Source organism: Netta rufina (genome assembly GCF_964035555.1).
Source record: "Netta rufina genome assembly, chromosome: 9".
Classification (NCBI taxonomy): domain Eukaryota; kingdom Metazoa; phylum Chordata; class Aves; order Anseriformes; family Anatidae; genus Netta; species Netta rufina.
In genome coordinates this window covers 2849297-2874337 of record NC_140132.1, presented here as the reverse complement: position 1 = coordinate 2874337, position 25041 = coordinate 2849297, and the positions used below count along the sequence as shown (strand labels likewise).

Sequence of the window (25041 nt, the reverse complement as noted above, 5' to 3'; positions counted from 1 at the left end):
TCATCTAATAATAATAGAATGTAGTGAGTGAAGTGAGGGTCTTGAAAATACTGATGTTAGTTTTCTTTTAAGAAGTTAGACAGCATACCTGTAACGATATTTAACATATTTGTACTAATCATGCCAGATAATGCATTATTTTTTAAATCTTAAAAAAAAATTAAAAAAAATAGCTACAAATAGATAGGAAACATGAGTTACAAAAAACCCTGGAAAGATGCATCTTTTATGGAGTCCTGAAAGCACATTTGCTTTTGTATTTCATCTTAATTTAGTGCTTATCCCTAGGTACCATGGAAATGTTATCACACCGCTAGGTCGAATGCTTCCTTACAAAGTCAAACAAAATGTGCTAACAGGCTACTATCAAGAAAGTATCTTTATACACAACCAATTCCACACCTCCCCTCCAAATATTCATTTTACTTTTCTTACAAATACCTGGGGAAGTATATGTCCCTTTTTCCCCTCCTTGATGGTTAACATATCAAAGCTTTCAAAGATCAGAAGGGAGGTGAGTTCCTCAGAAGAAAACACATCATAGGAAAAAACTCCCCATCTGTAACGCAGGGTTATAGGATTCAAGCAGCTGGGCCACCCAAAGGAGGTCACTGAAGGGACACAAATGCTGCAGCTGGTCTACAGCTGTCATGAAGACAATATGAAGGTTCATTACGGAGTGATAAGTAATCTAGCAGCAGGAAGGTTACTCAAGTACCATGTAACTTTTTCTATTTACCATCACAAATTTCAGTTACAGTTTTTATTATCCCGTTAGTTACAAAGTTTTATAAATATTAACAAAACATTTGAATCCTTCTGTGGTTAAAATGTCAGTTTCTACCAGTGCAGGGAGCGTTTCACTGCTTGCATCCAGGTATCCATAGCAGGTCTGTATTCCTCCAAGTCCTTATGGGGCTCAAAAACTGCTTCTATTCGCCTCAGCTTCTTTAGTTGTTCTTTGTCAGTCCAAAGTCCTATAAACAGAAAGTTCATTCTCAAACGCAACCGTAAATGTTTTCTTTTTGAGTTGTTTAATTTATTTCCAGGAGATCCAAACCAGAAACACAATAAGAAGTCATGACAGCTTTTCTTTATTCAACCAACAACTTTCTCAGAGGGAAGCATGTTTTTTTACATCGTGAAACTCCCTTCCAATAGTATCCACTTGTTTGGAATGCTGACAACAGCACATCTGCTTAACTGGGATGGTTTCCAAGGAACAGCTCTGGTACAGTGAAGCTCACTAAAATTTCATCAACACTGTGCTTTCAGCTGCAGGTCCCTTGAAATGGAGAAGGGCCACAGAAACCAAGACTCAGCACTAGGTGCTTTCCCACTGCCTCAAAAATGGTATAGATTGCAGAGAACAACTGGCACTACCTATTCAGGATAATTCATGGTATTGAAAAATTCTTGTCTATCAAGGACTTCCTTACAGTGTTAATTGCTGAATAAATCTTACCTGAGCATGTATTTTTTATCTTACAGTTATGTTATTTACATATCACAGCAATTATAATAGAAGTATAGATACACCTACAAAGCTTATTTCCGCTATGGAAGAGCACTGGCAGTTTGTAGTTTCAAGTCAAGTTAATTATACGTCAGTTCTTTGTGAGTAAAGCTAGATTTTCCACCATCCCCACAACGAATTAATTTTGTAATTCCATTGTGCATATTTATGTGAAAACCTTAAAAAAAATAAAGGCTTGGTTCAGAGATGACCGGACACAGCTCCACTATGAATGACACTGCTCAACATATGCAAAGCAGCTTCCTTGTCACATGATCCATCCACACCAAGCACAGCTTCACGCAGGATGAAAATGGAAAGGGACACACAGTGCCCGGGTCGAGAAAGGGGGAGGGAGCAAAGACAGGATTCACCTCTCTTCTCCAGCACTGTATCCTCCTAAATGTAAATGAACCTTGCAAATCTTCATGCAGATACATTTCACATTAAACTCACTGTTGCTATTCGTTTATGTAAAACTGAACAAGCAAATTAGGACATTGTGATAAAAAATACAAACATGGTCCTTATTTGGTTAACGTATGACCTGCTTTCTTGGGTCCATGAAATACAACCACAAGGGTAAAAGGGATTATGTGGAGAAGGGCAAACACTTCTTATCTTGGCTTCCTACAAAAATGGGTGAAATAATCCTTTGGGGGACATTTTACAATGATTTGAGGTTATGCACTGTTTTACTTTTTCCTTATCTACAAACATATATATTATGAGGGGAAAACAAAACCTTCAGAAATGTATACATACCTGAAGCAAGACCTGCTAGAAAAGCTGCACCAAGACTAGACATATCTGTGTTTGCAGGCTTTTCTATTTTCTTATTAATCAAATCTGAAGTCATCTGCATCACAAAACTATTATTACTGACGCCTCCATCAGCTCTACAGGAAAGAGGAATAAAAGGCAAAAAAAAATAAAAATAAAAAAAACACATGCTTAGTTCAAACGCTTACTGCCAACATTTCAGACACCTATGCATAAATCTATCAGTTATGCACAAACATTTCCATTTTCTTGGAAAATTTAGAGGCCAGCACAGGGTGCCAAGAGGAAAAAAAGATGCCTTTAATTTGGGCGTCTGAGGGAGGACAGGAGGGGGGACACACAACAGACACATTGTTGAAAGTTTTGAGAGCTCTATCCTCAAAACTACACATCTCCCTGATTGCAATGTTAGGGTTTACAAAATTATCACCATAACATGACAATAGTCAAAACCATTACATTAAACAAACCCTTTCCAAGGGCTCTCACACCTGTAAAAGTGCTTTTTGCATTACTAGTAAATATTTGTATTAGGAAACTGAAATGCCTTCATGAGCATAAGGCTTCCACCTATTTTGTTTACTTCCTTCCTAATTGCACAATGTCTGAGACCTTCCCTATGCTTTCCTTGATAGTGTTGAGACAAGCAAAGAGAAGTAATAAGGACGTAGAGGATAAATGAAAATGATGACTTTGTAGGTGGCAAAAGCAAGGGAGAAACAAAGGATAGAGTATACTAGCTAAGGCAGGAATTAACATTCAGCAGAGAGTAAGTATGCTGAAGACAGGATAAAAACAAAGTCAGAAGGTATTGGTAGATATTAAAGTTGTGAGGACAAGAGTGGGAGAGAAATTTACAACCCAACTGTAAAAGCGATTAAGTGTGTCATTACCCTCTAATGCTTAATCCACAAGCTAAATTGCTGCTCATCTTAGCTAACTCTATTATAGTCACTACATGAAATGGCAATCTTCTGTTAATGAATAAAACAGAACACGGTCACACAATTTAAAAGTTTACATTACAATGTAAATGAAATTTAAATTCTAAGGTTCCCTAGGCAGTACTTTCACACTTTGTATTTTTCAATGTGCAATCTCCATAGGACTTCCCAACTTCTGTGTGCAATTTTGTACATAAAAAAAGCCTCATAAGGAACAAGGAATTCCAATACTTTCCACCCCTTCCCTCTTCAGTACTGCCCCAATCCTGGCTGTTTTTTTTTTGTTTGTTTGTTTTTTAAATGTTGGCCTACTCTGTCCCAGTATACAATGTAACACCCAAACTTTTACCTTCCCCTACCTCTGTACTTGCACCTTTCTTCCACCACTCAAAATTCTGAATTCTCAACTGTCTACATGCCTGCCAGTCTACTTCTTCCTTTGCATGAATATCACTGGTGGGTTGGAGGAAAGAGAGGGACAGAAACACTCTCCTTGCTGTTCTTGACTGTGATATTACAATAACCCCTGGTTGTCAGAAGGAGAACTTTAGAAAGCTTTTCTCTGGAGAGGCTTGAGGCTCTAAAGCAACTGGTTTGTACAATAGCATCTACTAAAACGTGCAAAGTAGTTTTCCAGCAACACATAATTCATCTAAATATTTCCAAGAGGTTGTGAAAAGCATGTTCTAGGAATCACCATCACCTCACTGAATTTGATTTGCCTCTCAAAAGACAAACAAAGCCAACATCTTGACAGTTGAATTGTGAAAATATTCTTCCTTGTACACCTCACAGATAGATTCAGTTTCAACTGTCTTGAAAAACTGATCGGTCTGTGACAGACCCCACATAAAAAATTCCAGTAAAACAGGATTTTGTAATAAAGGGTAGAATGACCTTTGTAATAGGCATTCCTGTATGTACTCTAACACTACATAAAAGCACAAACTTGGTTGCTTTTTTTTTTTTGTTTTAAATTAGAGCAAGTCATTACTCACCTGTTGATAATCACCAACGCCTATGGTTTAATTAATAATCCTTCCGTGCCACTTTTAAAGCTACATTAACATTTTACTTGATAACAATCTATTTCTCAGCAGCAGAACATAAAGTTCACACCTGTTTAAATCAAACTCCCATGTATCAACTTAAGTTACATGAAACTTACCGAACAGTTTGAAGAGGAATGTGTACCTTCTTCACAATGATATCATAAAGCTGCTTGTTTCTTTAAAAAAATATTTAGTTTAAATAAGCATTTTGTATTCCATACAGTGTCTCCAGTATCTACACAGTTAAAAAATAAAATACAAGGCAAAAAATGCCTCAGTAGTGTCAAAACTGTTGCACAGATAACAAGTTTCCAGAACACATATATAATTTTTTTTTTTTTTAAAGACTGAAATTGTTGTGTTATACATCGTGAAGACACAAGTATGGCTAAATCACAGCACATTTTATAGCAAAGGCACTGTAGAAGGTACATTTATTCCCACCTGAAAACGATTATAGGTTTTCACAGACAAGATGCAACTACTGATGTAAGAAGTGGTTTAGAGTGAGGAAAGTGTGCTCACAGAAGTGTTAATTGGAGTTTATCCTGCTGTTTTTTAAAGGGAACATCTGAAAGCTTTTGGTTTGACCTGTTCTGAAACAATTTCATTTAACTGGAAAAAAAAACAACTATGCACAAAGGGTCTCTACTTTGTTTTCAGAAGACGCAGGCTTCAGTTCAGGAACTGCATCTCAGGTTTTTCTTACAATGAAAAAGAAACTGCATTAAGGACTATTGCAGCAATACAGAATGTCACCTTTCTCCAGACACTTTTTTTTTTTTTTTTTGCCTCTTTGCAGGAGGTTCATATGCCCAAGGCAGAGAGCTGGTGACTAAACAACAGGAATAGCGAGCGTTCCATAATTGGCCACAGTAAGGCACAAGCCAGGATCAAGCTACATTCACCTTCAGTTCAGGGCATGCTGGCTGGGATTGCAAGACAGAACAATTTGTTTCACAGTGAGCTACTGATGTGATCATACCAGTGGCTATCAGCAATATTTGCAATCCTGACAGTTAGATCTGGAAGTTCTTGTCCATTCACATATTTAAAAATATCTAAGGTGCACAATAGAGATTCAAACTTTGGCTAATATAAAGCTTCCAACACACATTGCTGGAGTGGGCTACAGCTTCTGATAGAACATTTCGAAGAAGGTAAAGACAAACTTCCAAAAGAAAATATTTTTAGAACATGCAGAAAACAATATAATTTAAGGACCCCACATGATAACTTAATAACAAAAACTCCAAGCTAATAAATATACACAAGTTTATTTATAATGTATTCAAGAAAAGAAAAGAAGCAGCATCTAAAATTCCTTTTCAATGTTACTGCAATGGATTACTGCAATTCATATTTTACAAACTGCAGAAATCAATGCATCCATTTAACGCTGCTGGTTAAAACAAGAGCGAACATGACAATGTACAAGCAAGACAATTAAGCAGTTACCTGAAAGCTACAGATTCCAATATAGCTCGTACAAGGTGACTTCTGCTTGTAGTAGGTTTCAGCCCCATGAAAGAGGCACATAAATACGGGTCATTTGCAGAAACCTGTGGAAAAGATTTCACAGTGAGTTCAGTGAGCTGTGTTTGTAGGCTTTGAGAAAGAAGTCAAATAGTAAGAAAAAAATAACTTACGACAGTTACAGGCAGCATAGTGAAAGAAGAAAATTGAAAACAATATGTAAGCAGTGTATAGTGTTATTAACTAGCTCAGCGAACAGTTTAGTCTCTTTCAACAGCAAAAAGTTTAAGTGACTTACTAAGTAACATTAATCTGTGTGACTTCTCTTTCAAATTCATACAGCGTACACAACAAGTGTCTAGACAGGGCACACTGATATAGCTGTTCTCTAGCAAAATTTCACTTATTTTATAAACTCTCCTGAACTTCTGAAGGACAGACTTTTAAGAAGTATCACTGAAAAGGACAGTGATCATTATTCAGGTGAATTGGTTTGTACTACAGGCTGTTTTCAGTGACACCAATAAACAGTTTCCACCTAAAAGTCTAATGATCACTAAGTTGTCTTTTTTTGCAGGAGAACTGGAGGACTGATTTATGAATCTCCTCTTTACCCCTTCACTCCTTTGATGAACTTTATGACAAAATATTGCTTTGCTAGTCCATAGGTATTTTGTGACAATGTTAAGTTCTATTTTCACTGTAGAGTAATTTTCGATTTGAAACAACCTTCTCCATATGAATTATGACAATACTTAAAAGAAGTTTGAATTTTATACTTATAAAATGCATAGACACACAAAGTAAATGAAGAAAATGCTAGCGTATAAAAAATGATGTATGGATAGGCACATATGCAGCAGCCCAAGAATAGAAGATGTTGAACTATGACTTAAATAGTAGATCATGATCAGCAACTACCAAAAAATGGGTTCCTAAATAGAAAAAAATTGCGCTTTTATGGTCTAAGAAAATATTCCCTTCCCCCCCCCCCCCCCCCCCAATACACAAGTAACCTTTCCATTCTGGGCTGGGAATGGAACTACCTTTCCAGCCCAGAAGCATAAAAAAGATTCATTATTTAGGTTCACAGATTCTCATATACTGGAGGGCAAACCAAAAAGCATGGATTCATGTTCTACATAAAGGCGAGGATTTGACAGAATCATCCATTTAAAAAGAGTAGCCATTAAAAAAGGTTGTACATATACATGCATACGGCAAACCAAGAGCTCTCTGTTTTTGCTGTTACTACCAACCACAGCAAATTAAATCTGGAAACCCCTGTTCCTTGAAGAATCAGAATGATTAATGCACATATTCACTCAGTTTCGTATCTACTTTCACAATGATGCTTCCCTTTCAACAGGCTGCATCACAGCAGTAGAATTCAGTAAGAAAGAAACTCATTCTTTTTGCCTTAATATGGATAAACTGAGAAACATTTTACTCTGTGTAGGAAATGAACATATGGGCTTCATAACCCCCCCCCAACTGCCATCATTTTGAGGTCTAAGAAACATTGTCATACAATCCATTCGTGCTAGCATCCAGCCAGTGAAGCAGACTCGTTACTGTTGTAGAAGCGTTCAATTCTCTTCTTGTCCCTTTTTCATGCTATTTAATCTATTCCATCAATGTAGATTCTCTCACTGTGAGTCTACTAGCTAAGTCCCACTAGAGCAAGGAAGGCACTGGTGGATGCTATTAGTGGTTACCAGGAGTCACAGTTGAAAAGAAACTCATTCAGTTTTCTAAGTACAGGTCCTAAACACGGAGTGGGAATATTCGAGTTAGGAAAAAAAGAAGACTGAATCAAATCAATGTTTACCAAGCACCTAGCTGGGGTTCCTTCTGGAGTCAGTGTCAAGAAAGAAGGGGAAAACAAAACACCACAAAACAAACAAACAAAAAAACAAAAATAAACATACAAAAAGGAGGTTTTAGCAACACTTGTAGAACCTTTATAGAATTGAAGAATAGAATTAAATGTTAAAAAAAGATTCAGACTAACATTTGTCTACCTTGGGTCTCCTGTCTACAAATACTGGAATTGGTCATGGCTCAACACTTCCTTATTCAGAGCACAATTACTCACAGTAAATGCTAAATGAAAGAATCTTAGCATAGCCAAGCTTTATTGCCCTAAAAATAAAGCTAATGATTAGGGTGTTTGTGAGAGGATAGCTGGCCTACCTGTACGAGAAATTATTTTTTTTTCCTTAAGACACTAACCCTGGGAATGATCAAACTGAATATGGTGGTTCCAAAACCTTTTGGAACCACACTGGAAGACAAGCTGTCAAAAGCATTCCACATAATTCCCAATGTACATATTCAAACCAATGAATTAAAAGATTTGTAAGGGAAAGCAAAAGACAGTGGTGATATTTTTTTTTGAGAAAAAAATAATACTGTTTTCAGCTTGATGGCATTTCTTTATTTGTTCAGGTAGGATAATAACCTCTGAACAACCAAGAGATTCAAATACCAGTTGTCTATACATTAAAGAACCAGCTGACAATGGGCATTCCTCTATGCTTTCCTCTCAGTGTGCCTGGGCCCTCTGTCCAATGAAGGTCATAATGCCAATAATCCAAAAAGACAACGCAGAGACCAGGTCTACACCATGGAGTTTCTCCTGAACAGCCACACTGCTTAAAAAACAAATAATGATTTGTGGAGAAAAACTGCTCTTTTCATGCTGCCAAACCCACAATGTAGTTACGCTGCTGAAAGCATTTTAGTCAGACTATCTCACATTGCTTAGGACAGCAGCATACCAAGACAAAAACTTCAGGGGCTCTGCAGTCCCTAAGCCAGGGAATGCTACATTAGCAAAACCTCTTTATTCTCATTCTGTATGCAGGTTTGCCTAGGAGTTCTGACTTGCAGCTCTGCTATATTTTGTCGTGAGAAATTACAAAATTATTAGTACCAACTGTCAAGCCCACAGTGAAAGCAACTGCTCTAAAGCTCAATAGGCAGTATGTCAGCTCCCCAGCTCCACCATTTGTCATGTAACAGAACATATTAACTGGGATTCCCATCAGTTCTAAACTAGACTGAACTGCATCATCAACATCACCCCCCTTGCTGCCCCTGCGCACTAATGGCAGCTCACCTCCTAACAGAATTCAAAAGGGATCATGAAGCAGAGGTAGAAAAGACTGACTTGGTAGATGTGTAGTCTTTAGCATAAACAGAAAGCAAATAAAAAGAACCCAGGACCTGTGACCCAGAGGGGATCAAGTAATTGCAGGAAGCTCCTTCATTAAAGAGCAAAATAGAAGAGAGCTACTGGAAAATGTAGGGAACTGAAATGCAGAGTGAATGCCAGGAACTCCTCACTGTACAAGTTGTACTCAGTAACAATACCAACAAAATTTCAGATGGAAAAAAAATAGATTAAAACTTGCAGAACCAAGAAATGTCTGAATGGTACTGTCTTTGCTTTTCCTAACACCAGGACCTGCGATCATACCTGTATTCATATTTAAGTACGTGCTGAAGTGCAACTAATATCTTTAAAAGAGGCAGAATAAAATTATTTTAGAACTGTGCTTAGAAGGTTTATCTCAATGAAAGCCCTACACTGAGTGGAAAAGCTATGGATTTGGTTTCTGTCTGTGGGTACCACCTGTGGGCAAGTCACTTAGTTTATCAGTCCCTCAGGTCACCATCTGCAAAATGGAAGTAATTTTCCTGCTTTGTAGGCTTTTTCTCTTGCAAATGGAAGGACTGTTTAAGTATTCTTTTATCACAATGATCCTCACACATTGTGGTATGGGACAGAGAGTAAGAACCTATTACAGAATAATTACAGTGATAAGACGTAAAGTACTACATCAAAACAAGATAAAAGTTAAAATTTTAACTGAGTAATTATTAAGAATATATTCTTAGTCATATTAAAAACTATAAGTTTACCTGAAAACCTGGAACAAAACAAACGCCTTGAGAATCAACAATACTCCGTGCCATTTCTGCTGTTTCATCTACATTGGTGAAAAGATCTGCAAAGACGCATAGGTCGTATGTTTGTATTAATTTTGATTTCTTCATATATCACAAAGGGACAAAAAGCTAGAGTTGGGCTATCTCCTCTTGCAGTATTTCTCAAACATGTTCTAAGGGAAAACAATACTTCTGTACTTCATGTCCATCAATCACATAAAAAATCCTATTCAGATGAAAACTAAATTAAAAAGATCCTCTCGGAACTGCTATTCCTTTTAATCTTCACATCCTGTAGAAGATCATTAACTTTCCAGTCAAATAGACGTAAACAGGAGTTAAGACTAACAATAGCACCCTAAGTACGCTAAAAACTTAAATGTTGCAAAACCTAAGACATGTTTTTCTTGTTTCCCTGCAAATACACTGTTACTGTCAGCCTAAGCACAAAATGACTACAAAGTCTTTAATATATTTTTTATCAGCACTTACAATATTTTTACAAGTGACTGACACAAATCTAAGTACAGTAGGTCCTAATATCATACCAATAATATTAAGTATGGATAAGTAGCATGGAATTTGATGCAGCACTAATACTTGTATCTGTAGCACTGAACTACATGTTGAAATGAGTCCTTTTCTCAAAAGATCAGTGGATTAATCAAACGTTGAATGAAGACCTGAGGATCAATCTTCGTCATACTCAACCCTTTAGGGCATATAAACATGCGTGTGTGTGTACATATGCACCAGCACTTGAGAATTTCAAGAAATGTGGGATTTTGTGATAAGCTATATTTCAGGAAAAACTTTCTCAGATAAACCAAAATTTAGGAGATGAGTTCCTTTTTTTGCATCCCACTAAGCCATACTGAGTTTCTAAGAAAATGGGTAAATAGTGTATTAGAGCACTCAGAAGAGCTGTCCTATAAACAATCAGTATTTCTCAACATCAACTACCGGAGGGCTAGATTTTTCTTTAATCATTTATTAAACTGATGTGAAAATCCTTTCATTACATCATAATCAAAAGCCAAAAGGCACATTACTTGTATGTGCCACACTCATAAGACTGTTAACTTTTAAAAATAATGTTCATAACTCAAATCTGTTACTAATTCTGAGATGTACAGCTAGTGAGCTCTCAAAAGCATTAAAACAAATTTTTACGGAAAGTAACGTTTACAATCATGCTACCTAGACTTAATTAATAGTCAGTTTCTGTGCTGCTTCTCAACAATATCTAGCCTAAAACAAGTCTCCTTTACAACAATTCTATTCAAAAGTGGATACCCAGCTTAAATAAAAAAAAGAAAAGATACAAGAAAATTTATGCTCAGAGGAAAACAAGTGAGGAGCATAACATTCCAGGAATATAAATGTACATACGTAAGACGTCTCGAGAGGTAGAATCTGAAGAGGAAATGGTTATACAAACTGTGCAAACCAATCAGAGGCATTTTAAGAGGACAAATTAATTTTACTTCATTAATCAATTCCAATTTTTGAATAAGGAAAATTTATAGTAGTGCCTCAACTATCTGCAGTAAACACACTCACCAAAAAAACTACTGCATTAACTATGGATATTCCACTGTCCAAAACATGTAGGATAATTTCTTCAGTTATGGATAAGAAAACCAAGCCCAATACCATAACGATAACCCTATAAAGCAGCAATGTATTTCATCGTACTACAAAATCAAATAACTACTTACTTATATCCTGAGCCCATTTTATGGCATTGCCAATGTCTGACATACAGCCTTCAGTTATGTAGACAACTTCATCCCCAATTTTCCAACCAATCAGTGGATATAGATCTTTATTATTTTCCATGAAACAAACCAAAAACATCAATTAAATTTAAATGCTTCCAGGGAAACATGCATGCAACCCCAAAATAAATCAAGCTAAATAAAAGTATTTCCTTAACAGAATTTAAGTTAAAAGATAACAGTGGTTTACATTAAAATTGATTAAAATTTAGTGGTTGAATTACAAAAGACCTTAACATTTTATTAAACCAAATTAAGCTAAAAAAATCACCACCCAATTATAAAAAGTCTTGAAACTATAGAAAAAAAAAAAGCTATCTGCACTTTTTTTTAAGCAGAAAGAAATTACTGTTTTACTCTACCAAATAATTTTGGCTTTGCAATAATGCAAAACAAGTCCTTGAATTTTTTTTCCCTTTTATCTCAGAAGAAAGGCAGAAATAAGCTATCACTATTGCTTTATTTGAAAATATAGTACAGAATCTTTCAAGTAGTACCTTCAAAAAGACAGCTATCACATTTAAATAGCCAATAATGAGAACAAACATGACAATTTGTTCTCCCCTTTACCCTCCCCAAGACCACGCTGAAACCTTAAAAAGAAAATAGAGGTATCCTCCTTAAAGTGTGAACACAAACACCTTTGTGTTTGATATGTATTAGTAAGAAGATAAATTCAGTCTTCAAGCACCTGCCAGACTGAAAAGGATACACCTGATACTACCTAACTGTTTTGCAGTATCTCACCATACCACTAGGTGTGATAGAGAACAATCACATTTAATGTGAAAGCAAAAAGATTTAGTATCTAGCTGACTCTCAGACATTTCCCAGGGCTGCACCTGGACAAACGGGTTCTTCAGGTCACTTAACCTAAGCATTTGGTGGCCTCTGCAATAAAAACTGCACAAACATCAAGTACCCTAACTGTCCTTGAAGCCCGGTTTGCAATGATAAGAGCACTCAGATTACTTCTGTAACCATGCTCAGGCACAGTGATCACTGGTAATGCAACAAGGATAGATGACTCCCAGCAACTACATGACCAGGAAAGACAGAGGACCAAGCCTTTTTTTTTTTCCTCTCTATTCCAGTACTGTATAATACTGCTATCTTTCTACAGCTAAAAACAGAAGGCAAAGCGTAACCGTATTTTATCCATTTTTGTATCCTCATCAATAATAGCTGTAAAGTAACATGAAATATTCAAAGAACAAGTGTTTACTAGCTTACCTCTCTTTGATGCATAGAGATTCCCTCCAGTATTAATGTTCCAAAAGCCACCTGTTCCCATCGTCAGTTTAACATCTCCTGGGAGGAAGCAGCATTCTCCAAACATGGCTGACTGCTGGTCAGCTACCTGCCATGCCAACCAAAATACACCAACAAGTTGGTTACCAACTACCAGTCTACAATGCCACTGGATTTTAAAATAGCCATGTAAACATTTCAGAGTTCTGAATACACGTAACTATTCATACAGGAATTAAACATTTCTACACAAATTTTTCAACTATTAGCAGACCATTCAGATTTATCAGTCAGATTTATCACTAGAATCAAATTCTACCAAGTTTTGGGCTCAGCATGAACTTTTGAGCTATTGCTTGTGTCACTGAAAATATGTTGTGGAAACAAAGGACTGTTTCATGTTTTGGTACTTCACATGGATAAACGGGGCTTTTTTTTTTTTTTTTTTTTAAAAAAAAAAAAAAAAAAAAAAAAACTCCAGGGAGAAGAAGGGAGTAGCCTGGCCTGAGTTTCTGTTCCACCAAGTATCATGCTGAAGATGTGACGTCTTGGCTTCCTTTTTTCCTGCAACCCGTCCTGTACCAAATTATTTCATGCTCACCTCTTTCAACAACATTTTGTTAAATGTATTTACTTATGTTTGTGCCTTGGTCTAACAGTAAATTTACAAGTAAGTAGAGGCTACAATTCTTCAAAAACAGCAGGAGGAATTCATACCAGGCCAACGATATTTTTTCCATTTAACTCAGTTGAAGCTCATTTTTTGTAGTCAAGTTCGTTTTTTTTTTTTTTTTTAAACATCATATCACTAAAGTAACACGTTTTTCTTATCAAAACCTTAAGTACTAACACAAGAAAATATTATTCTCCATTTCTTTTTAGGGTAAAATATATAAACAAACAAAAGGTACCACAAGTGGTTCTATTAACAAACATGCCTACATTTGCGCAGAGTCTTAGTGAAGTCACGCCAGGCTGTATCCCATTGCAAAACCGTATCTACAACAATGGATTTTAAGCCCAAGATATTACTGCAGCTTCAAATAGAAACCAGGTTTGTCAAGCCCTACACATTCCGTACTTAATCATCTCATCATCTCATCATCTTAAAGGACTGTAACCTCTAGAAATCCCTTCCCATCCCTCTCCTCCAAGCCAAAAACTCAGTTTTCAGAGCAAAATTCAATAACCCACTCTACTATAGTTAAGTCACACAGAAGTAATAGAGAATGCTTACTAAACAAGCACGTATTAAATCAGAACCAGATACAAAGAAATATAGAAATATACATATAGGAAATACAGAAATATAAATATAGGAAAAATACCTTCACTCACCAATGACATTATTGGAACAGGTACCCCAAATATTTCAGAGTCAGCTGATCCAAAACTGAAGCTTCAAATAAATATTATAGAGAAAAATCGTAACCCTGAATTGACCATTGTTAAAACAAAACCAAGATAACTAAGGCCCAGCTCTGTATCATCAATCGAAGGTAATGCTACTATTTTATTTTAAAGAAAGCATTAAAACTATCACTTTAAGAAATACATCAGTAAAAATAAAGTTAGTAAAAATAAATTTTTGCATGTAGCATAGAAGTGTACTTATGCAGATAATCGTAACACGTGATTTCGTGCATCTATTTATTTATCTTAAATACTATTAAAGATACATATAAATAAATACATATATATTACTTTGCCTATGCAGGTTATGTTTTTCTTAAAGAAGTTAATGTTCTTTTGAATATGCTGCTATAGTTACCTCGTGTCTTTCACTGGAGGATAAACAGACATTGGAATGGAAAGTAAACTAGACAAAGTGGGGTTCCAACATTTCTGAAATAATACAAAAAAAAAAAAAATCAGCAATAGCCTCAAAAGTACATTAAATAGCAACAAAGATTTTTCTTAATAGCACATACCGTGAACGGTTCAAAAATGCCGGTAGAACTAGCATTTGAGTAGTCTGTGGCATATACAGAACCTAGCATAAAAAAACAAACAAACGTAAAATATTTGGGCATCTAAAATCTAAGTCATTAGAAACATTTTTTCTTTTAAACATGCCCACAGCTCCATGAAATATAAACTGAGTTTCTATAAGCAAAATCATAATGCATACCGCAAGTACACAGACTTTACCTGCTGTTCCCTACAAGGTTCCCTACTAATTACTTTATTTAACTCTCATGAAGCTGGCCAGAAAAGAGGTGATACTCTTTACAATATTTAGAGCACTGATTACATTGCAGTCCATCATAAATTTATACAATTGCTCAGGCATTAGCCTTCACACAGCTACCTCTTCTGGAACAGAAGCTTGTAATTCTTCCATGTTACAATTCGTTGTTCTTTTGCTTTCATGGGTACTTTTCTTTGAACAAGACTAATTAGTTCTGATCATTTTCTTTAGATCTTAAGCATTTCAGAGCTTGATTAGTTTGAATAATTAATTCCCTTTACTACTGTTCCATGCAGACCCAAAAATAATTCAGAAGTTTTTTTTTCTCTTTTAAAAAAAAAAAAAACAATAAAAATCTTACAATATTCACCATTTATTAAAAAAGCATAAATTATCAAAGCATATTTAAATTATAAGAAATATCAGTTTTAGTCATTAATGTAATTGCTTAGATTCCGGTATATTTTATTAGTATTTAAGAGCAACTGTAACATTCACCTTTAGTCAATTTATACAGTAACCACGTGTCAACTGTTCCAAAGCAGCAATTATTTTTTTTGGCAGCTTCATCAGCCTGGGAACAAATATACATAAAAAAAAAAAAAAACAAAAAACTATTTACAACTGGATATGATAAAGAAGAACATATTTCATTTCTCCTTTTTTTGTTCTCTTTGTAGGTTAACGATAATTATGTCCTAAGAAAATAAGTCTCCAATTACCAATACTTCTAAAAAGGGCGAGTCACCTTTTAATATAATATTGTACCTTATAATGTATGTAATATCTTACAAAAAAACTGTTTGTGATCCTAAAAGAGAGAAAGGACAGTTTCTAATAGCTGCTGCAAAGAAAAGAAAAGCAATTATCCAATCTTCTACCGCAGTAGCATCAAAGATCTATGAAGGGAAATTTTCTAGTCACAATTCTAACAGTGGTGAAGGAGCAGTGATTGAAGAAAACAAGATCCAAAGCATACTATACTAAAAAAAAAAAAAAAAAAAAAAGCAATAAATATATTTTAAAACGTGTGCTTGAGAACAGTACAAAATAAGCAATTGCTTTCTGGTTTGTGATGTCTGTAAAGAGTCCAAAATGTTACTTTCCTTAAAATAAGCGGCTTACACATCATGTGATTTCTACTAACTGATACTGTGTACAGCTACAGAACTCATAAAAAAGGACATAGCTACCAATTCACACAAAATATGACTGGATACACTGTTCTCTGTAATCAAGAGACATTTTTGAGCTTCTTGGTTTGATATTCACGTATTTTAAATATCAGTGCCTGGAGAACTTATGGGACAACATTCATCTGACATCAAAGACTCAGCAGCTGCATACTTTCAATTTTGTAATATTTCAAATTCACGCCTCACATTTTCAACAATATTTTCAAAACATGCAAGTAAAAACTATCACTAACTTTCTCAATAATTATGATGGAAAAAAATTGAACAACATTTTGAGCTTTCTTTGCACAGGAAATACTAAAATGGATGTTGATAATTTTCTTCAAAAATGAACACAAAGTAAAAAGAAGCTCAAGTTATAAGTACTATCGGAAGAAACAAGGAAAAGAATAAGTATTAGAGCAAAGAATCAAGTAACAAACAGCTTTGTGTTCATTATTGCATTAGATTATTCCAGCACAACGTGTTTCCCAATTTACACTACAACAAAATGCAAAATAAATTGCAATGTTTGACTAAGTATGCTATTGTTTAGGCAACTATAAAAACTGAATAAGTGCAGACTGGTAAGGTAATACTGCCAGATGAAAACAAGCGTAATTATCACACAAAACTGAAGTGCAAACAACTTTAAAACAAAAGTACAATTATTAACAGTAAATTTATACAAAAGGAAATAAAGTGATTTGACTCTGCTTCTTATGCACAAAGAAAATTTCTTCCACCTACACATTTTCTAGACTCAGAGGCAAAAGTTGTATAAATGCGAGTAGATCTTATGTAGGTAGATAGGCTTTGACTGTTGATGAAGACTGTCATTCTGGTTCTTTTGACGAAAAGCATGACCAAGGAAAACTGAAGAAGCCACAACCAACCTAAGTAACTAACCATTATTATGATTTAAGTTATTACTTTTCCCTTTCCAACTTACCTCAGGTATGTTTTTGAAAACCCACGACAACTTCATAGAAGTCTGGTGTGTTGAAAAAGTAAGAAAACTGGGAGCCAAATATCGATTGTTCCCAGTCAAGAAATGAAGTATTGTAAAAATAACATGGATTACCTGTTTCAAAATAAAACAATTAGTTTTCAATCTCACCCTTTAAAGGTTTCCGATAAATTTAGAATGACTAAAGATGACAAAATGACTACAGAGATGAAAGCAGCTGTCATAAGATTACATTCAGAATGCTCAAAATCTATTAGAGAATCCTTACATATGATGTCAGTGGCTAGCCTTCCCACAACAGACAGCAAAGAAAACAGCAGCTGCACTAATCAAGTCTGTTTCCTGATTTCTGCTGGCACACTGATAGAAACTGCATTACAAAATTACATTACCTATATGAACACAATGCACTATGTGGTAGACAGTGTTACAAACTGTTATTCCATTGAAAGTTCTTCTACATGACAGGCTCAATCATGTTTTAAGAGATTAAACAAAAATTACTAATTAATCAAAGTTCAAATCACAGAAGAAATCAGCATCAAAATGAAGTATTTAAATAATTACGGTTGATGCGCTAGGAATACACTTAAAAAAAAAAAGTAACTTAAGTTTTTCTATTTAGACCAAGTGTTTTTCTTAAAACAAGTACAAGCCATGAGCAGCATAAAACATACCTTCTCCAGATAACCTCAGAGCACATTTAAAGAACACAACCAAAGCACTGCCAACCAAGAATTACCTGCACCAAAAATTTATGCTGCAGCTGTGCTAGCATGCAACATTTTAACACAGAAAAGACTAAAAAGTAACAAAACGCATGCTAGACCTACACTTATCTTTTCCCACAATTAATGCACTTCATTTTTATCTTGGTACCATTTTCCATGCAAATCTTGCTTACTTTTTCTTTAAATGTTTGAGGCCATAGCATATTTTATTAGTATGTTAACATTATACTTGCAGTATTTCATATACTCTCCCTATTCATCACAAAAATTAAGCACTTATAACATGTTCAAGCAATATATAGCTTAGCAAAGTTTTACCTTCAGCAGAAGGGATCTATTCCAGGAATTCACAAGTTCAGCACTTCTCAAGTCTTGCCAGCTTATGAAATTATGAAAAGGTTTCCCTGTCTTCCTGAAAAATAGTATTTGAATGTTCTCAATTGAAATCACAGAATATACACAGCACCCCCTCCCCCCCCCCAAAAAAAAAAAACACAACAAAACAAAACAAAACATCATACACCACTTCCGATCACAACATTTAACATGAGGTCAATTCCTAAAATTGCCTTCCTCTTGGATTTGAGAAACTGGTAACAAGCACCAAGACATTTTCGGTGTAAGGCTTCTCACCACAATTTACAGAAAAAAATCAGTCATATAATCATTTAGGTTGGAAAATACCTTCAAGGTCATCAAGACCAAACAATATACATTTTAATTTTTTTTTCAAATTATCAAAACAAAAATTCTGAACTGCTGCAAACCATGGCAATACAAACATAAGAGAATACGACTGACTGACTTTTGCTGCTTTTCAGAACCCTGATTCAGTTCAGGATTTCTACAAGCTGCTCCTGTCCAGCCTGTGGCAATGAATATAAACTCATTGCAGCTAACACACAGCATACATACCTGTGCCATGTAATGAATGTTGCTCTCTGTGTTGAGATGCCAAGACCAGCAACTTGCCTCATGTGAAGTCCTGCAGCTAGACGATGAAAAGAAAAAAAAAAACAATAAACAAGCAATAAATTCTAATATAACCATAAAAGCTATGGAATGTTAAGGAAATAATTTAATAAAATGTATCTCTATAGACCAACTGCGTGGCTAGAGCAGCAAAGTAACAAAGGACTTTGACCAACTGATTCCAAAGCAGGTCACTAAACCTACATAATTCACAAAGCAGTTGTGGCCCACTGACCCTTTGCACATTCTGAAAGACCTGTTGATACTTCGCCTCAACAAATCCAGAGACAGGCCTATGTGTAAGACACCAATTAAAATGTTCATTTCACATGGATGAATGTGAACAAAAGCACAAAGTGATGAAATAATCTTCACAAAATCAAATGGAAAACCCAACAACCGAAAGACATTCCACAAAGAAACAACACAACATTGATTCTGTAGGCAGTGAAGAGATCGATTCCAATATACCACAACTTTTGACATCAATCTTTCAGAATGACATTATCTCACCTAAAATATTATATTCCTTCAGTAAGCTTTTAAAATTAGTAAGAACAAACTAGTTTAGAATACTTATCACTGAATGCAGCAAAGTATACTTCAAATTCAGAAGTAGAAAAGTCTACATTTGGGTATACACCCATTTTATTGTAATATATTACCTTCAAATAGCTGTAGCAAAACATCTTTTCTTATATATATATATATATATATATATATATGTATGTGTGTAAAAATATGATGTAAACATTTAAATTTATCCCCAGCTACTTTTGAAGTGGCTGTAGTCAGTTTCCATAGTACCTCCATGCACGCTTAGAGAAGCAAAGTTGTGTGAAGAAGATATACGCTAAGGAATTCCACATCGATGTTTTGTACAAAACACTGTTGTCCTGAAGGGCTCTCAATCCAGCTATTTCAGTAAATCACAGGCTATGCAGGTACATATCACAGACAACCTGCCAACGTCTCCAGGTACTTCTACCCCTTCTTACCTTCTGCCCCAAGGACCTCGCAGTCCTTGAGCTGAAGCAGGCATTAACAGCAAGACCCTCAACCAGCTGAAAATCAGATCCTGCTTGATAGCAGGAGCACATGGGAGGAGGACATTGGAGCGGGTGGCTTGTGAACAGCAGTTTTTCCCTTCCAGTAGCAGCTAGGTGTAGACAAACCACACTGGTACTGCTGCAGCTCCTCGCCAATTGGGGTGGCATGGCTTACTCCTCCCTATCTCCACAAGCTGCAGGATCCCACCACTTTTCTCCTAGCAGCTATGATGCTCTCTCAATTCCTCTATGAGGAGATCTAACTTCCATTAAAGGCGAAAAAGAAAACTGAAAACAAAAGATGGACACTTTTCAGCTAAGCTTGTGAGCTGTCTCTTGGAAGGGCTTAAACACCTGAGCAAGAGAGGAACGGGACCACAAAAGCTAGGAGCAATTTCCACCTTTATGCAGTACCAAGCTCCACCGGCTCACCCATCTGCACACAGAATCACATCTTAGCTCCACACAGTCCACAAACAAAATGCTCCTGTGCCTTCTTTCTGCTTTCAGATGTCCTTCCTGCCCCTGCTACCACACCCTCTTCTTGTGCTGGCACACTCGTGAAGCTTGGCTGGCACAAACAGCTACGTGGTGAGCTGACTCAGGAAACTGCTCTGGACATGAAACAACCCTGTGGAAAGAAGGGTGGGACTACTTCTTTTGACAGCAGCGTGGGCTTGTGTGCAATTACACACCTACTTAAAAACGCCTTGCGACAGGGCACACAGCTTGACGACGTGAAAAGCTTCCTCTTTTAACACTTGCTGAAGGATCTTGCTTCCTGATTCGCCCCACAGAATGGGAGTGGAGGAAGCTAGTAAGGCCTTGAGGGACTGAGGTGGCATTACTAATCTTGTAACAGAACAGTTGTGGCTGTTGAGAGAACAGACCAGGAGTCCAGAATAATCAGCTGCAGCTCACACCTGGTAATTGTTACTTTCTCTGTCCCCCTAAGCTGTCCTCCTAAGAGGAAAGAGCAGCTTTGCCTTGAACCAGGCTTGGAGGCAGAGCAAACACTTCAATACCACCGACCTGCAAAGAAAGGAGGTGCCTAAGGCATTGAACAAAAGAGCAAGTACAGATGCACATACACAGCAACGTGGCTGGGACACCCTGAGAAAGCGAGATGGGGTGAGGGACAGGCTCCTGGCATCAGCATGGAACAAAAGGTGACCCATGCTGGATAGTGGCACAGTGGGAAAGTTGTGAGAGTTGTGGAAAGTGAGTGTGCGGTTAGAGCAGAATCCAGAAGAGGGAAAAGCAGAACAAAACAAAAAAATGCAACTATCACCAACAAAAAAAAAAAAAAAAAAAAAAAACAAAACTACAGAACAAACAGAAGCCTGTTAGACAAGGGAGTTGTGTGTTATAAGGTATAGGGAATATAAAAAAGCTAGGCTTAAGTACACCTAGAAGAGAACAATAACAAGAAATCCCCCGGTAAGAACTGTTTGTAGTTTCAATGGACCAAGTGGGAATACCAGGTTGTAACAGGGAGGGCACAACTACATAGCACCCTCCCTTTGCTCTCTCTTATGCTCACATCCACACACAGCAAGTGGCAGCAAAGGGGAATCAGAAGAGGAAACAAGCCTGCCCTCTGCTCAGACACAGAAGCATTTGGGGAAAGGAAGAGACTGGTATGCATGCTCCGGGAAGCTGGAGCAACAAGGCACTGTTGCTGAAGATCAAATCCAGTACACACACTGCTTCTCGTGCTTCAACCTTAATCTGGTCCCAGTGAACTGAAATAAATAAGTAGAGGGGTTCTATTTTACATGATTGGGTAGTCCTTAAAGCGTGCTGTACACCTGTGCTCAGTGATGAATTTTCAGTATGATTTTTTAAATAAACAACAACCCTCACTTACTAGCTACTTAGCTAACAACTAGTTTTTAGCAAATAAGCAACTACTTTCTCAGAGACTTAGTAAGCCATTACCTTGCACCGCCTCTTTTATTACACCAATAAATTGGCTCCACAGGACTTCGGGATCTAATTCAACCCAGCCAGGACGAGGATAAAGCGACTCTACCTGTTCACAAAAGATACACAGCGTTATTACAGTCCCTCATCACAGAAACTGATCATCTGGTGAAAGTTTGAGCAAATGTGTTTGGTTTTGCTTTACTTCTAATTTTCTAAATCTCTACTGTGGTGGAAGAAATACACGTTTGCCACTTTCAAAGCAGAGCTGAACACGGGTGTGTGATCTGCAGAGTTCTTCCTCAGCCCCGGCAGAATAGAGGAGCCTAGCCCCCAGGCCCCGGGGAGCCAGTAGCGCCTCGCAGGGCTCCAGACCGGAGCCCAGGCTCCCTGAGGGCCTCCTGGACACCCAGGGATGCCAGAGGACGCCAGGACAGGGAGGCTGCCGACGAGTCGCATGGAAATCACGCCGAAATTCATCGCACTGCTCACACCTTCCTCACAGCAACCCTGCCCCAGCACCTGCTGACGAAGAGGCCGGTTCTGAAGATCACCTCGCTCCCCACACCGCACAAAGCACGGGCAGCCTGCAGCCGCCCCCTCAGGGCGTGTGAGGGCACCCCCGGCAGGCCGCGCCCGCTGCTCGGAAGGCGCCGGCGGTGCGGGGCCGAGGGAGCCGCCGCCGCCCTCCCTCTTTCCTCCGTCCCCCCGGGCTTCACCTTCCTGCAGCTGGAGCCCCTGACGGCGGCCGCCCGGTCGTAGACGTGGCACTTGACCGCCGTGCTGCCCACGTCCACCCCCAGCACGTAGCGCGCGGGGGCGGCGGCGCCGCCGCTCTCCGGCTGCCCGCACGGCATCGCCCGCCGGGCCCGCCACGGAACCGCCCTGAGGAGAGGGCGGGCGGGGCCGCGGGGGGGTGGGCCCCGAGGCGGGGCCGGCCCCAGCAGTTAACCCCCTGCTGCCCTGCACCTCGGCTGGGCTGCGCCGCGCCGGGTTACGGTTACCGAGTGCACCCCGCAGGTCTTCAGTTGGGCGCCAGACGTTGAAGGGTTTCTAAAAGGAATGGCTGGAGTGCCGCTGGAAAGCTTCTTCAGGGGGCTACCGGCTCTCAGGGAAGCAGTGTTTAAAACTAAGTCTTCCTCACAGCGGTACCAAATGGGGAAAAAACAAACAAATAAACACACACACACAAGAGCAGGTGGGCGGTAAAGCCAAGGAGCAAACTGCACCAGCTTCCCTTTTGTTAGTAAGTTATTTGTCACAAACAAATTATATATAATTAGATTAAATCCTCATTTGCAGCAGTGCTCCTGTGCTACTACCTTCCTTCACACAGAGAATCGCGTTCGAAGTTTATTTTAAAATAAAGTTAATGACAGAGACGTTCTCTCTTCACCCTTAAGCGGGGGGGTGGGGGAGGTTGTTGTTAAACAGGAGCGACCAGAGACGTTCTCAGTTAAGCAATAAAATTCAGGATACAGAACCCGAACTAACATCAGCAGAATTTAGTCTTATCATCAGTTTAATTAGAACAATTAATCAGTTTTAACTCCTCACTTAATTAGAATAGGAAAAATAAAAGCAAAAAAAAAAAAAAATTTTTTTTTCCCTTGCAACTTTAATTTGGCCCCTTCACAAAAAAGTTGCATTGTGGAAACAAAAGGATGGGATAAGTCTCATGTTATTGTATCTTTAAACCAGGAGTATTTATAGCAGCAAGAGCCACATAAGGATAGGCTCTCCACCTCACCCGGGCACTCACAGAGGTCACTGGGACAAAGGTGCAGATCACAGGGGAGCTGAAGGTGCATAAAATAGAAACCTAGAAATGCTGCTTTAGCTCTCCTCCCTAAAGAACGACTCATTAGGAAGCCTTGGACTTGTCTTTCATACAGAAAAGAAAGGTCTTTTACTCAGTCTTTTAGAGCGTATCTAAGATAAACAGAAAGCTAATAGATACTCGTCAGAGAAAGGTATCTGATGCACTATATCTGATCAAGACTAAATTTATTTCCAACTATTAAGTTTTCATTTTGTTTGGTAATTATTCCAAACTTCCAAATAAAACTCCCAAAGTAAAATTCAACATATGCAACTGCTAAAGACTAAAAACTCTTTACAAATGTTCAAAAACTAACCAGAGTTAAACAAAATAGGAAAAATGCATCTAGATGTCTTTGATGTTTTTAGTGTATAAATGTAAGTGGAGCCTAGCTCCCTGCAAAATGAAGCAAAACTTCACAAAGAAGAAAAAGATGCAAGTTACTTTTTTCTTTCACAAGCTCTGTATTTGTTACATGTAACACATACCCCTCTGATTCGCCGTATTGCATGGAAATAACCGTAACCGATTCTTCATGCAAATCAGTCTCGGTTTAACATACTAATAATAACTTAGATGCATCTTGAAAAGAACCACTATTTATATTTTGGAAAGAAGATAACATGAACCAACTTGCATAGTTGCAGGCAATGCATAGTCTGAGTTAAATAGCATGTCTAAGAGAATTGCTCAATTTATAAAAGATGCTTATGAAATACTAATTTTATTTTTCTGGTTGCAATGTGATAAAAGAAATGCAACTAAGGAGGCAACAGATTTTTTTTCAGACATACAAAGCTTGTCCATACATGACTTATCTGGCACCAGCTTGTTACTTTGACATAAGTAATATTATTTCCAAACAGGCATTACTTGTCTACCCCAAATCTGTCACCCTCAGAGAAAAATCTGATTGCCTACATGGGTAAAAGCCCCAAGTTTATTTTAGCACAGACTAGAATCGTTCATTTGAAGTGAGGATGTACTGACACCCTTGAAAGCTGTTCTGTATTGCACAGCAACATGGATAGTACCTGCTACCATCTCAGTCTTCCTATTTAAATTGGAGCATGCATGTGCCATCTTTACTGTTTCAAAAAGCAGAGAATTTACACACCTGGAATCACATACCAATTACTGCAGCGGCAATTGCCCGTATTTCTGCATCTTCTGTGATGAAATCTTCCGTTTCTTCAGTCTCTGTAAAGTGTGCTTGGTCCTATCTTTTACTGGAATATCAAATCAAATGAAGGACTGAAGACACTCTATGGACTCACCCAATGCTGTAGCAAAGGAAAGGAGTTGTTATTCCAAAGAGCAGAACATCAGGGACAACAAAATTATCTCTGGCAGTAATGACAAAACCTGCACCTTGAGGAATTTTTATGGAGTATTTGTAAAAAACGTCACCATGCTCAGCAACACATACACTTTTAGAGGAAAGC

At 37.6% G+C, this 25041-nt stretch overlaps 1 protein-coding gene across 1 annotated transcript; it reads right to left on the bottom strand.

The window, feature by feature from the left end:
• On the bottom strand, nucleotides 1-22631 carry GK5 (glycerol kinase 5; the record flags this gene model as incomplete). The annotated part of the gene is made up of 16 exons (XM_084292100.1): nucleotides 1-977; nucleotides 2282-2415; nucleotides 4412-4471; nucleotides 5754-5857; nucleotides 9702-9787; nucleotides 11450-11554; nucleotides 12743-12869; nucleotides 14099-14159; nucleotides 14532-14605; nucleotides 14692-14753; nucleotides 15450-15525; nucleotides 17079-17210; nucleotides 18146-18239; nucleotides 18743-18818; nucleotides 21790-21883; nucleotides 22329-22631. The coding sequence occupies 16 exons, from the start codon at nucleotides 22629-22631 to the stop codon at nucleotides 841-843; spliced, it is 1725 nt and encodes a 574-aa protein (XP_084148226.1). The 3' UTR covers nucleotides 1-840.
• Nucleotides 22632-25041: the final 2410 nt, after the last annotated feature.